This window comes from Argiope bruennichi, chromosome 9 (assembly GCF_947563725.1).
Source record: "Argiope bruennichi chromosome 9, qqArgBrue1.1, whole genome shotgun sequence".
In the NCBI taxonomy this organism is placed as follows: Eukaryota; Metazoa; Arthropoda; class Arachnida; order Araneae; family Araneidae; genus Argiope; species Argiope bruennichi.
Window position 1 is genome coordinate 28137861 of NC_079159.1, and position 16101 is coordinate 28153961.

The following is a 16101-nucleotide window of genomic DNA, read 5'->3' on the forward strand; positions in this document are numbered from 1 at the left end:
TGTATATAGATTGATGGTACACTTTATATTATCAAGTATTGTTGACCGATAATGCGTTAAAACATGATGGAATGATCTCCCGCATACGTTCTATTTTGTCATATACTACCAAATAAAATTGTTATCTACTCTCTTCCAAGCAAAAAAGAATAATATAAAAAAAAAGAATCGTGAGCAAGATCATGAACATTGCGAGTGATCAAATTTTTATTTTTAGACCAATTTGAGTTTTATAATGTAAGAAAGAAATTCGAGATTCCATTTTGGTTGCATTTTTGCATACTGTCTAAAATCAACATTTGGGGAAAAATCCCCATTTAATTTTAGCTTCAAGATCATATACCATGTTTCATTTATCTAAGCCAATGGATTTTTAAGTCATCGTTTTAAATGCATGCAAATGCCCAGACTGACAGGTAGTCAATTCTTTGATGATTTTTTGATCACATTTTTATAGAGAATACACTTTAGACTTTGCACTAAATGTTTTATAAAACATTAAAACTTTGCACTGTTGGAAGTTTAGCTTACTCTAACTATTTGCGTTTTGTAGTTTACATGTTCCATTTCTTTTAGACAGACATAATTTCTGCAATTCGATTTCATTCAAAATTTGAAGGAGATTTACAAATTTGATGTAAAGACAACATACCAAATTTCATATATCTATCTCAAAGCAGTTTTGAGTTATCATATTCACAGACAGACAGAGCGACAAGCAGATATAATTCCAAATATATGTTCTACAAATTCAGAAAAGTCTGAAACATGGCGATTCGTCAAAACCTCATGTTCTTTTATTTGTTGACGGTTATTATTCCAACACGAACAATCTCTTAAGTCCTTGTTTCCGACAGTTATAATGCTTCTTCCTTTACTTTTTGTTATTAGAAATATTTCTCTATTGGCAACAAAAGTCACCATGGTAGCTTTAAAAATTCAAACATCGTTATATCCCATCTCAATAATTTCTGCCTACTCCTCACCAGCACAAGATGTCAGCACAGCTCTCCAAGAAATCCAAGAGATCATTACCAGCCTGCCGGAGGAAAAGATCATCATCGGCGCTGATCTCAATGGACACAGCACCCTTTGGGGGTATAAATCCAATGACAACAGAGGTAATGAAGTATTGGATTTTAACTTAGCAAATAATTTATACATCTTAAATAAATCAGATGCCCCACCAACTTTCCAAAGAAATAACAGCATTGGCTGGCCAGATCTGACCTTATGTTCCCAATCAATTATAGACTCTTCCATTAACTGGGAAGTTCTGGAGGATATTTCCTTAAGTGACCATAGATATATACAAACAACAATAGCATCCACTATAGCTAACCATTTCTACAAAAGATACAAGACACGCCATGGGAATCATCCTAGATTTCACAATATACTTGGTAAAGATATTTATTATCTAGAAAATAAAATAGCAACAGCAAGAAATTCCAGAGATCTAAATGACGCTACAATAATTCTTCAAAACTCTATTATTAATGCCTGCAACAAAACCTTCAAGATTAAAAAACAGCTTTTGTTAACGAAACCAAACTGGTGGATAGAGAAATTAGAAATGCATAAAAAGAAAGTTAGAGCATTAAGAAAGAGAGCACAAAGGGCACCAGAAATTGAAAAGCATTGTAGATACCAGATCTTCAAGAAAGTGAAAACTGAGTACAAAAAACATATTAAACAAGCAAAAACTACGGGCTGGAGAAACTTCTGCAGTGCAGCCTCCAACCCATATGGAAAGCATTACAAAGCCGCTTTCTGGAAATTAGTTTCCCCATCACAAATCCCATACCTGATAAAGAGTGATCCAAAAGGAAGTTTGAAAGAAGTAGCGCAAACCATCTTGGATCAGATTTTCCCAACTTCTGCTATTTCAACTAATTATAATTTAAATACTTCAACGCAGCCACTTGACCCTCCATTTTCTCTCCAAGAAATTTCAATGATAATAGACAACCTTCCGTCAGGTAAAGCTCCCGGTATTGATGGAATTGACAACCTCCTTCTTAAAATTATTTACAAACGCTTTCAAATATCTTCCCAACTCTCTTTAAAAAGTGCCTAGAATTAAGTTGCCACCCTGATTCCTTGAAAATAAGAAATATTATTTTATTCCAGAAACAAGGAAAAGATCAGAGACTGGCATCTTCATATCGACCCATTTCTCACCTACCAGCAATCGGGAAGGAGCTAGAGAAATTGATTACTCAAAGGTTAACTTACCACCTTGAGACCACTAATAGCCTCAGTCAGCGTCAACATGGGTTTAGGGAAGGTAAATCAGTAGATACAGCCATCCATGAGCTGATAAACAAAATTTAAGCTGCAAGAAAAGAGGGCAAGCAAGTCTTAATGCTCTCTATTGATATAAAACGATCCTTTGACAACTTGCAACAGAAAGAAATTCTTAAGAGTCTGGATGAAAGTCCCTGTCCTTTAAACATCAATCGCCTCTTTCACAGCCTCCTCCAAAATAGAAAAGTGACCCTAATGACTCCAGAAGGAAGGGCCATGAAAGATCAGAAACAAGGCTGCCCTCAAGGATCAAGCAGTGGTCCCGCTCTGTGGAATCTCTGTATCGTGCGCATGAGTGCTTTTAATTTACGTAATATGCTGCTTACAGCGCCCTCTATTGATGCAGTTTGGAACTGTTTTCTAAATTTATACCGTTTCGTCGTTCTTCAAGTATATTTAATTCAAATTAGAAGTCATTTTGATCAGTGATTCCTTTTTTTTACAGCATTTTGAATGCGGAACGTGAATTATAACTATCCTGTATGTAAAATTAGAAACTTTTCTTATTTGAGTTGAAATTGATCTTAGTTACCCAGTTAGATAGCAACAACAGCCCTAGGGTTTTGAATTGGATCAAAGCTATCATATAATACATAATTTCCCATACAAAATAGAAGCAAATGTTCTGTGACTACATATTAAACATATTAGAATAGATTACGTTCTAGGTAATTATCAGTTTTCAAAATGGTAATAATTTTTGAAAATATGCAGGCATTATAATCTTTATGTTGAAATTTAAATTCTTAAATAATTGAAAGAATATCAAAAACTCTACTTCAAGTATTTCATATAATATCCCTTTTAATTATATTTTACCTCAAATATTTAAATCTTTTTAAGGTTATTTTTGCGCGTAATTGTCGACAAATAGTTGAGTACCAGTAATCATTTTACTCTAATTACACCTCATTAAATGGAAGAATTGAAATTCGACTTTTGATAACAGTATTAAAGAGACCAAAATGTCTGTTTTGTAATAACATTTTAACTGGCAATAGCAATAAAATAAAATAGTACATGTTCCTTACATATAAAAATGAAAATATGATAGTTGATAGTTAGTAGAAAATTGATAGTTAGTAGCAAATATCAGATAACATATAGTTACTCTATATTTAATCAATATTAAATCTATATTTAATCACTATTAAAGAAGAAAATCGGATCCTGATAGGCATTCTAGTTATACAGGATGCCTACTCTATTCGTGACTTAACTAATTTCTAAATTGTTTGAAATAGCTATGTTTTTCCAATGAGATAAATGCTTTAAATAAATAGTTACCTCAAAGTTATTTAAGTCATTAAGTATACCGAGGAAAAATTGCGATTTTTTCGCTATATATTTAATAAATTTCAATTTTTATATATCCAAATTTTAAAAGTTCTGTCTTGAAAAATCAATTTTTATAAATTCTCTTGACGCTATTAGCGCTAACTTCCTCTTCTTGGCCACTTACGTTTTAACACTTTGAGGCTATGTCTGTTAAAAACAGTTCCAGCTTTTAACTAGTTTTTTTATGGATGAATATATTTTAAGTCACCTCGAAAAACTAAAGTTTCTCAAAATCATGTAGCTCCATATTTTAAAATTTTCGATTCATGTGGCAATGCTGTAAATGTGTAAATAAGTGAAAAAAATCTACACAGCGTACCTGTAAGTTGTGTGTGTTACTGTAATTAAGTTTGGCATATTGTGTGATGTAGTGAATTGCTTCATTCGAATGGTATGTGCTGTTTTATTATTAGTAAATGAATTGATTTATAATAAAATTAACATGCTATTTGATCTTTTATAATAGTTTTAACGATGTAAAGTGGTGGAATTATGCATATGTCCAACTCTGTGAAAAAGGATTTATTAAAATTTTATTATTTTTGAATAATGTTTTATGTTAAACAATCGAAATTAATGCTTTTTCTTCCCAATTTTTTATAGTAACAAATTTCCGTACAACTATGTTTTTATTTTCTTTAAAATCATGCGCCCCAAAGACTGAAATAGAAACTGAACTTTTAACCCTTTCTAGCGCCGTGGAAAGTATGCTTCCCACCAAATTTATCAATCTTTGTATGAATTTATGTAGGTTGGCATAAGTTCTGACAAATTTTTTTTAGAAAGATAGAAACTTAGATGCATTAGTTCTTTATCTCACACAAAATGATGTGTCTTGATTTGTTACTTAATTATTCATTAACCAAATTAATTAATCAAATGAAATGTATCTAATAAGCTAAATAAAACCCTTTTCTTATTCTAATTTCAAGCCTAAAAATATTTTAACATAATATGACTAGAAAAAAATAGCCCTTTAAAGGGTTAAACGACGAAAACCGACTGCATTCTGCATTGAATTTAGTATTTTAAGGTCATTGCAATAAGTACTAATTTGTGGATCTTCCCCGAGATAGTGATTGGGATGGTCTAAAACGGATTCAAGTTTTCCTGGCTCCTTATTTACTTATTATTTATGGAAAAGAATTAAGAAAAATTACCTGGAATTTTAAGATTATTGAAAGCGCTTTATTTCATTTTTGTATTCGAAGCACTTATAATCATCAAAAAAATATCAACCTTCAGATTTTGACGAATATTTACATTTCAAATTCTTGAACTCCAATAGTTTTGTGATTATGATTATCTTTTATTCTATGAACACAACAATTTCAAAATATTTCAAGCTGGACGGATGAAATTAGGTATTTAATATTTGCACCAAATTCTAATGGGAAAACTGATTTCTATCCATTTTAAGGAACACATACACAGGAAATGTGTTCATTTGCTTTTCTGAGAACTAACTTTGCTTTTCTGAATGCTACCTACATAACATACAGAGTTAGATAGATTAAAATTTAGTATACGTTTTTTAGAATCTAAAATGTAGATTCATATCAGATTTTAAACAAATCTTGCAAAGAGTTAATCGTATGTCGATCACCGCATTTGCATGCATGTAAATAAAATAACTCAAAAGCATAATGATTTAAATAAATTGAGTTGGACATGCGATGATTTTTTACTACTAAAAATATAATTGTTCAAGAGGCCGTCCCCAATGCATATTCAGTTTTCTTTGCACTATTACGAAGCTCATGTGAACGAAGTAAAATTATGGAATATAACTATGCTCAGAATAAATACGGCAAAACCGGTGGTATTTTATATGCCTTAGAAATTCTATACTTGTTGCGGTAAAAAAAAGGGCTCTTTGGTAAAAAAAAACAAAAACAAAAAAAAAAAAAAAAAAACACGACATATTGTTAGGTTTATATCTACCAAATATACCATATATATATTATAGATTGTGACAATATGCATCTCGCAGGGATTTTTTCAAAAAATTAATTAAATTAAATTAATTAATAATTAAGTGAAATTCCAGCATTTTCGTGAAAGCGTCAGAAAACATTACAACACGAAAATAATTATTATATTATAGTGAAATTGAAAGAAGTCTTTTTAATGGTATCAATTTAATAATTATGCAAATTGCTTATGAATTTTTGTAATTTTTAAAAATATTTGCCTAATTTTGAATAATTATTGCTTTGTTTCTCTGATATTAAAATCATGAAAAATTAAAAAAAAAATCATCATGAAAAATTATGAAGTTGCTCTGAAATTATGAAAAATTATGAAATTTTCTTTCCATTGCTGAAAGTTAAGGAAGAAACAATATGTTTAGTATTTGTCTAGTTTTCATGATAGATAAGAAAGTAAAGTTAATCGTACCGCGGAAGTTAGGGGATAAATGAATCACACATTTATGTCTTGAAAGCCCTATGTTGCCAAGGTTTTTTTAGAATAGTTCCTGTATACTATTAAGGAATAGTCGATTAAACTAACATGATTTTAATGTCTATGATAGTTTGATGATTGAAAATATTTTATTCACGGCTCAAGGAGTTATGCTAAAAACATTAAGATTATTATTTATTGACATTAAATACATCAAATATTAACGGCGAATGAGTTGATCTCCAATGGCTGTTAGTTATAATTAATATTCAGGCAATGTGATTAATCGGATAAGATTTTTATTAACCGATCAGTGTTATTATAATGTATGATAATAATTAATTAATTTATATTAATCGGTCAATATTATAAATCGGCTTAATCGAAATCACTTTGATCGATTTATGCTAATAACCTATTGATTTTATTAACCTTTACATAGATGTTGGGACTAATGAATGAAAATAGCTGAATAATTGAAAGCTATTAATTGAACATTCGAAAAATAAATTGAAAATATTAATTCAAAGATAACAGATAACAACTATTTGTGAGAACATAAAAACGTAACCGAAAAGTGATTTGGTTAAAGAAATTCGGAAGTGATTTGGTTAAAGTTAATTTCGAAAACGATTTGGTTAAAGCTGGCGCTATACAATAGACCGAATACCTTCCAGTGACGGACGTTTTATTGTCTGCAATAGAGACTGAAAAAGAATTTGGCTTATGAACTTCCAACGTGAGATGTCAGACATTCGTTCTAGAAAATATTTCGAAGAATGTCAGTCTTTCACTCTATCAAAGGAAATCTTGAATATTCGCAGCAATATATCTTTTTGCATGGGTATACAGCCACACTTTTCAAATCGGTTTGCCGCAGACCATCAGAAAATAATTATTTTTGACACCTTACTTTTTAAATTAACGCATTAGAACAAGATAATGCCATCCCTGCGACTGCAACTTCTTCTGCTATCGACTAGACATTCGAATTCAATGAAGCATTGGATTAAGTTGAATTGGATAAAACATTTCCTACATCGTGTAGCAGAAGATTTCTTGTGTTTTGAAATTGCCATATTATTTTATCGAAAAGTCTGATCTAAAATTTGAATCAAGGTTCACCTTATCATACAGCACCAAATTAAGAAGAATAATTTGTACTTGGTTGATATTACGAAATGAAAATGAAATGCTTAGAAACAAGATGAATAACTTTATTTTAGATGACATTTCATTGGTTTTTAAATTATTTGAGCTTAACAATTCTGGTGAAGCACACATTTAAAAATCATCAAACAAGCAATACATATACTTCATTACTACATCCATCATATTTCAATATGTTTTTGTCCTTCACATATTGAAATAATTTAATATGGCTGATGTCAAATATAAATTAAGCTGATTTAAATGTTTCACGTCTTTAAAAAGGTTTCAGATCATATTCAACATTTAACAGATGTACAAGAAATATCTCAACATGTTTTACATTTATAAATACACGAACTTAATTTTTACCAGTTCTTAAAATGCAAATAGACACAGAGAATAACGAATCGTACACATAAGTTTATATCCTATACAAACACATTTATGTTATTAAGTACTGAGATTCATGCACAATTCATCGTTTGACCTAAGTCTTCTTTAAAATTTTTAACTGACTTTTCATTTCTTCAAGAGGAATGCCATAAATTGCTACTGTGCGAATAAGATGAAGAAACTTGCCACTTTTAACTTTCTGGAACATACGTCTGTTTTTAACTGTGACCTTTATAGTTTCTTCTTCTACCAGATAGGGACAGCATTCTCATCTGATTGAAGTTTCAGCTTCAATCTGTAGGTAGCATGCCTAAGAGAAAAGTTATGATTTAAGTCAGAAGTTATATCACTCTACAAGCTAAGTGAAAGGAATATCACAGCTTCAGAGGTTGGCACATAGAATCCAGGAACACAAACACATCACACAACACTTTCCTCAGTATCACTTTCCTTCAGCGTATGAAGATTTCCAGCTGCTATCGGTGATCTTGGAATGCTTCGCAGAAAGTTACCAAAAGTTGGTTTATTTTCCTTCGAACCCTGGTCAATAACGTCAGCTGACCAAGATCTCCTCCAGGGTTGATATTTTTTCTTGAATTTCTTCAAATGTTCCAGTCTTTTTTGAGCATTGATGAGAGGCCTTGTGACTTCGTCACCTGCATTGGGGATTGAAGTCTCTGTCTCTCTGTCATTCGATTTGTATTCCGACTCACTCACAAGTGCATGGTTGATTAAAAAAACGTCGTTGTGGCCATCGAGGTTGTCTGGGTTGGTGACCTTACAACCCATTTCGTTCCCATCCCAGGGGTCAGATTGAAAAGTGTCTTTAGTGGGTACTGGCGCGGCTGCACTATGACGCTTCCTTGTCAAAGGGCTGTCTTGAGTGACCCGAAGAAGACCAGTTTTGCCAGGAATGGCACCATTGAACAGAACGGTGTTGTCGTCTAAGGATCTGTGGGCTTGTGAAGCTGTGACTCGCCTCAGGAATTCTGTTTTGGGACTCCTCCGTCTGTTCTCGGATTCTCGTATGTTAAAAAGTAGAGGCGGCTGCACGGCTCCTTTGTGGACTGGACGTCTGCGTTCAGTGACTGCATGACCTATCAGCCAGTACGTTTGCATTTCGCCTTTACCCTGAGAAAAAAATGAGAAGTTTCAATATATATATATATAGCAAGAAATTAATCAGTATTAATAAAACTTGACCAAACTGAATTATTCGATACTATCTTTTTTTATGTTTATCTAAGCACCCACACTCAAATAGGTGGTTTAACGAGGGTAATCGGCGCTCGGAGTATAATTTTATTTTTTCGACCCAAGTCCTCTTCAGTGATTTAACAAATATAAATGACGCCAGGAAAGTAGAATTATTTTTCAGCTCTATCAAGCCGCCAAATTTGGCAGCCAATTGGTTCGTCGGGAATATTTATTATGTTTACTTTCAGTGGAATCTCTTATGCATAGTTTAATGTTTAGGATTTCTCCAAGAAAATATTTTAAGCATCAGATTTTGACAGATATCAAAGTTAAGATATCTTAAGACTCTTATAACTGATTTGTTCATTGTACACATCATTAACGCTAATAGTCCAGTTCTATGACATTATAATTCTGTTAAAATGTAACTGCCTGGATAATCAATTCTATAACTTTCGCGGTAATATAAAATTTTACTTTCTTATACCTCGTGACTATACAGATATTAAACAGAATACTTCTTTCCTTAATTTAAACAAGTTTACCCCACTGGTCGCCAAGGCTTAGAAAAAAATCGCGTGATCAAATGAAATGTGAACATAAACACTGTTTTAAATTTTAGTTCAACGATGAAAGGTATTGCAGCAAGTTATGCAGAAATATATCTCTTTAAAAACTGTCAAAATTCGGGGAAAAAATGCACAGCATTTAATTGAACTAAAAAGTCAGTATTTTATATTTATAATAGTGTGAAGACTCTTTTTGTACAATAATATTATATGAAGTAATTGTGTAAAAATGCCAAATATTGCTTAGTATTTAATTACTTAAAATTCTAATTTAAAGTAATCTAAGTATATTTGTGAAATTTGCTATCTTATAGTCTAAAGGTGTAGGAAGATCACACACATTTTTTTTTGTTTCACAGCCGTCTAAAATTGTACTCCACTCTTGCTCACTCGCCAAAATAAGTTTAATGTTTATATCTTGAAATATTTTCTTTTCGTCGGCGTATGCCAAGTGTTAGCGTTCTGGATAAGTCTTAGTTTAACATAAATTGTTTTATAAATCTTTTGTGGAGATAAAATTTTGTTATATAAGCTTTCTTTTTTTCAATCACTTCTTGGTGTACAAGAATTATGAAATTTTGTGCACTTATGTTTCCTCGATGGCAATATACCATTTTAATATTATTTATTACTTAATTACCGGCGAATTTATTGACTTTAATTCATCTAAATTACATTACTTGAGGAGTGAATATGAAAAAAAATGATTACAAGATTTTTATATTGCATATAAGGATGAACTAAAAATTAACGACTTATAAAAAGTAGGAAATAATTTAAATAAAAAATTCTACATTTTGGTGAGCTGTATATCTTCTACTTCATGCTTTACTTGATCTGACGTATTTTCATATTGACGACCACTTTTACAGTGACACTATTCATTTAGTTTTGTTTTAAGTGATCGATAATGAGTAACGATTTATTATTCGCTAAGCCAGATTGCTGACAGTTGGAATTCAATATTTGTTCACCCTTGAGCTAATGATTTCTGTCTGTTCTGTATTAATTGGTATTCTTTCTGTAACTAAACCATAGTCTTGGTATAGTTAGAAATCTTTAGTATCTGGATTTTAACGCAAGGCTTTGTCTAATTATAGTGCATGATTTTGATTCCCTAAATATGGCTTACATTTTGTGTGTGAGCCTGAAATCATACCTTCGTCGTCATATATCTCATTACAAATAGAAACCTCTATTATCTTGTTAAGGCGAGTACATAAGTAATTAGAATATTTTTTAAATGTATGTGCTTTTTTAAAGCAGTAATTTTTTTAGAATGCATGCGGCCATGAAAATAAAATAAATATAAAGATTCGATTATATGATTTACATACGATCTCAAAATTGAAAGAAACCCGTGGCAGTATTCACTTCGAAATTTTTCGCATACTCTTTAATAAAACTTCCCCTCCCCCCTACCAATTCCGTATAAAATTATGAACCTTGGGGAAAGCTATAAAAGCTAACAGTGCTCAAATATTTATTCCATGAGTCCCGCACGAGACTGTATACTTCATGGTATAACAAAGATCTTACTTTATACTCATGTCATACGCAGTTTAGATACAAAAGAGCCTATAAGCTTGTGACATTTGGCGATTAATCGCTGGAATGTGTTGAAAAGAAAAACCCAAGAAAATAAAATGTGCATTTTGGCTGACTTTATTTCGACCGATTGAAATAAAATTTGACTCAAACTAAAGTCACAAAATAACATACCAAAATGAATATATTTAAGTTGTCGTGTTTCTGAACTATCATTTATACATGGTTATCGAAGTACAAAAAAATAGGCGTTAACCCTTTGATGGATTTGAATCCAAATATGAGGCATATCTACACTTTAGATATTAAATCCATCCAATTTATCCATGTATTTCGCTTCGTTTTCCATAATTATCATGGTAACTTATATTTGAAAGTTGCACGGGCAGTTTTTCTTTGAATGGATTTTACTCAAAACTTGATAGAAATCTTGCGGCTTTTAGATGGAAAACGTTTTTAAGTTGAGATGTTCTTTAACAGATAGACAATTAAAATTTTATATATGTGTTTTTCGGACTCGGAAATATCTGAAGCATGGTGATATGTCGAAATCTTGAATTCGAATTTTTCAATCATCATCCTACTTTCTCTTTGTTACTTCATTTACGCGAAAACAAAAAAAATATTCGTTCAAAATGAAATAAAGCCCCACGACTTACGGACTAAGAAAAGAAAGAAAACCGCATATATCTATTTTGATTAGATCGAAACCCTATTGTTATTCTTTAATATGGAAGGAATTGAGCTAATAATTGAAGCCAATCTACACGATCCAAACATGACATCCATCGCTTCTATTTAATCTGTTCGTGAGTGGAGAGAGAAAACCATAATAACACCCTCAATGGCTTCACTGCAAATGGCACTTGAATGCATCATCTTAACAGTTTATTAGTTTCGTTCGTGTGCATTCGTTATTAGCTTCATTTTTCGTGTATCTTTTTAATTGCTTATTTATCACATTCTTGAAACTATTTTGACATTCCAAGAATTACAAGAAATTTTGTTGCAATCAATCAAAATTACGTATCGTGCGCTTGCAGGAATGTCGTACGATGTAAAAACCTTGACTTTGAGGAGCTTTACGGACACGTAACTCATTTATCTCATTTAGATCTTTCTGGAAAGGGCTCTGTCATTTTTAATCTGTCAAGGCCAATGGTGGTTCAGAATTAGCAATGGAATATTTTGTTAACATTTTCAGGCCATATGAATGGCCGGCAAGATATTGCATTTATTTAGTTTTTCAATTCTGAATCGCATACTGTAAAAATTTTCATGGTTTAATTTTTCTGTTTTCACAAAAGAATGGTGATTGATGATGACAATGCGTGTTGTGACAACCAATTAGTAAATATTTACAACTGAATTGTTAGATCAGAAATTAAACCTTCAGACATTTGGCTGTTCTTTACATTGTATTTGAGCCTATTTATAAGTAATTAATCTGAAGTAAAATGAAACATCTGTCGACATATAAGTTAACTGTGTATCTTTCTATGCGTAATTATCTCACTGAACAATCATTAAGATGATTCTTGAGTAATAATAAACCTATAAAATTTGGAAATAAGACGTCTAAGTAATTTGTATTGAAATGTATTCTCTTCAAAATAATTTTTTAAATTAATTGATCTAAAAAGATAAAATAAAAAAATTGAAACAAATTTGATAAATTTTTAGATTCTTTTTGGCAGGATTACGATTAATCCAATATGATAGTAATCCTACGCTTGTCCCGATTTATTGATTGCTTGCGTTTTTTCTGGTGCAAGAGCCATGACCATGCTGCGCCAAAGAAAAAAGTAAAATCAAGCATTGTTATGTTTGAATACTTTGCTTATTCAGACAAAAAAAAATTAAATTAAAAAAAATCCTCCTTTTTAATAAAGTAATTTATTTTACAAGTCTTGATAATCCTCCCCGGGGAGGCGCACCTCGAAAAGAGGATGAATGCTATCCGATATGATGGTTGGATCTCGCCACCCTGGAGGGCACGCAAAAAGGTGAGGGATCTGGCTCCTCCCATCGATGAAGGGACGTACTTCCTCCGGGAAGAGTTGTACCGTGGCCGGTGATGGCCCTTAGCTTTCCCCTTAACCACACTTTCCGCCATTGCCCGGTCATTCAGTTTTCTTTATCCGTGTGCCTTCGGGCGGCTCGGAGAGTCAGTGATATGACTTACAAGTCTTGATATTCTAACACCCTTATTATTACTTACAAATGCACAGACTTTATCTAAACTGCAGGTTTAAAAAAAAGAGCACTTCTCAAGATATGAGAAAACGTTATATAAATACAGCAGTTTTTTCCCCTCTTTACATAACTTTCAAGAAGCAAATATTTTTCTACTTGGAGCAAACGTGGAAGGTAATTTCGTAAAATATCCGTTTGGAAAAATAAGAAGATATATCACTCGATATTAAATCGATCTCTTTTTTTTCCGACCCGATTTTAGAAAGAATTTTTCAGGAAGATTTAGATCTGAAAAAAAATAACTTTTTAAATATCCGATATCGGAGAGAGGTATGACTGATCACAGGCAATCAATGCAAGGGCTCTTATTTTGCATGCATTTCGAATACCTAGAATAAGGATACTTTTTAAATAAATAACCCATTTAATGTCTGAAACTTTGTGAATTATCAATTACTTAAGGAATAACATTTTTATAGAATATATGAACTCAGAATATTTTAATAACCTAAGATTTTTTTTTCGACGGCGAAGTTTTGTAGTAAAAGCTATAATTTATATTCTTCAGTATTTGTTATTTTTAAAAGGGGGTCCCAAAATTAACGCAAGATTTGAATTTGCCATTGTTCGTGCAGGAAAATGTTGGCAACCCTATTTTAAAAAAAAGTCCTTTGGCAGCGGATAGTTTAGGGTTAGTAAAAAAGAGCGTTACACGATAGAACAACATGTTAATGCAAGATTTGAATTAAAACACACAGTTTAAGTTGTTATATTTTTATTGAATCCTAAAGGACACAGGATAGGGTTATGTATGGTATAGCAGATAGTCTAAACGGCCTCCGTGGCTTTGCTGGCACATACGCGCTCTTTTGTCGAAATTTTCTATGACCATTTTTATAAACGTGGCCGAATTTCGTTGATGCAGCGTTGAATTTCCTCCTTCCATGTACGCGTGCTGGCATAGACCTTTACTCATAACTCCATAAAAGGAAATCCAATGATGTTGAATCATACGATATAGGCGGCCAATTTTTAAATTTTCGAACTGTGGCCGCCAGTCGTTTATTATTTTTGAAATATTGTTCAGTAATGAAAACACATTGTTTTATCGTGTAACGTTCCATTTTTATTAACCCTAAACTATCAACTGTAAAATGGTTTTCTAATAGGGTTGCCAACACTTTAGAGCACGTTTGGGGGCATATTCAAATCTTACATTTATTTTGGGACGCCCTTTATATCTCTTCTTATAAAACAGCAGAATTAATATGTCAATCTGCTAGCTCTGAATAGCTCAGGCGGTTTCATTCTATAGTTTTGATAAAACGTTAGTCTTTAATCATATTTAATTACATGATATTGTATCTAAGTCATTCAATTAATCTTTATAATTCTAGAATCAGTAAAATTAAATACTTTTTCTAAATCTTTTTTTAAAATTCTAGTTTCCGCTTGTGTGGTGTGGAATTTTGGAGTGGGGTGTGTGAGCGTGGTGTCAACCTTGCCATCTAGTTCAAAATTACAAGGTCTGTCCCAAAATAGTCATAGTGTTGATTTAAAACGGGACTTTAAAATAACTAAACTAAACCTCTAGTTTTATTAATAAGCTATCGTTTCTAAACCGCGGTGGACTGGTGGTAAGATCTCAGCTTTGGAACCCGAGGGTTTTGGTTCGAGACCTGATTCCACCGAAGAACCATCGTATAAGCGGGTCTGGTGAAGTTAAATTCTTCGGGGCCAAACGTCGTCCCCCTGGTGTGGAGTGGAAGCCTGGAGAGGGGGTGCCAGCTCAAATGTCGTCCTCGTCATCTGACCGCGGTCCAAAATTATGAGATTCGTCCCAAAATAGTCCTAGCATTGCTTTAAAACGGGACGTTAATATAACTAAAACAAAAGCCTATTTTTCGTACCATCGGATAGTAACGCAGTGCAATATTTTAATATTTAATTGTCTGTAGAATGACAAAATAAAAATTATTTGTGCTGAAAAAAAAGTTCGGAGCGTTTCACATTCATCATTATTTTTTTAAAAAATAGATAGTTAAAATGTCGCTTTTTTGTATGAACGTTCATCTAGAAAGAAAATGTCAACTATTTTAAAATTCTCCATTACAGTCTTGTAATTGAATACGACACTTTAAAGAAATGGAATTCTTTAGATAAAAACATTAGATAGCATTTTTTATCGAATTCGAACAGTGTAGCATTAAATCTTTCAAACAGTATTTTTTTTAAAAAAATAAATTACTTAAAGCAATAAAAGAGAAAAAAAAAAAAAGAATTTCTACAGGTAAAAAAAAAGAACAAGAAGGAAAAAAAAAAAAAAAAAAGATTTAAACTTAGATAGATTTTTCACATTCCCGAAAGTGAGAAAAAACAAATTACTCTTGTAAGAAAATCTAGTTTCTTTTATAACAAAAGAATTCCTTGAATATAATTTTTTTGTGGTATCTGTCTTTGAAAAGAAAATATTTTAGGTTTGGAATTATTCAACAGTTCAATGAATGTGTTGATAATCCAGGGAACTTTTGGAAGTTTCCGATATACAATACTGCCCTTAACAAAAACACCTTTGTAGATGTTCAGAGTTGCATTCGGGATTTAAGAAAAGATTTCTGATATCAGAAATTTCAAGTAAATAAAGCATCCGCAATGCCCATATTTATTTTCTGACGAAAAGCAAACAGTTGAAGCAACCACACTTAAAAGAGAGTAATCCTGCGGGAATCAAAACAGAAAAGAGAAAAAAAAAATTATCAGACCTGTATTCCTATTTCCTTCTTGTAGTTGATTTGTTTGCAATCAAATCTTTCCAATAAAATGAATGAAAAAAGTGGGAATTTGTGATGGTATTGTGGAATGAAGCGTGTAAGAATGTAACACCTGATGTTTTTGATAAAACACGAGCAGTACGGAAGAAGGTTATACTTATTTGTTTTGCTAACCGTCTTTAGCCACCACTTAATTCGCTGGGACTAATGGATCCTACAAA

At 32.0% G+C, this 16101-nt stretch overlaps 2 protein-coding genes across 3 annotated transcripts in view; one reads left to right on the forward strand and one right to left on the reverse strand.

Annotated features, from left to right (window-relative positions):
• The first annotated feature begins 922 nt into the window (after window positions 1-922).
• On the forward strand, window positions 923-2080 carry LOC129984909 (uncharacterized). Its single transcript, XM_056094861.1, has one exon. The coding sequence runs from the start codon at window positions 923-925 to the stop codon at window positions 2078-2080; it is 1158 nt and encodes a 385-aa protein (XP_055950836.1).
• Window positions 2081-7311: 5231 nt separating this feature from the next.
• The window catches only part of LOC129984157 (receptor-type guanylate cyclase Gyc76C-like), a 554740-nt gene continuing 545950 nt past the window's right edge, over window positions 7312-16101 (reverse strand). For both annotated transcript variants that reach the window (XM_056093958.1, XM_056093959.1), the window contains one exon: window positions 7312-8730. In XM_056093958.1, coding sequence (XP_055949933.1) covers window positions 8020-8730 — 711 coding nt within the window. In that variant the 3' untranslated portion in view covers window positions 7312-8019. The remainder of the gene's footprint in view (window positions 8731-16101) is intronic.

Excerpts from the sequence above, each read along its gene's own strand:
- LOC129984909 (XM_056094861.1), top strand. The coding sequence starts at position 923 with ATGGTAGCTTTAAAAATTCAAACATCGTTATATCCCATCTCAATAATT.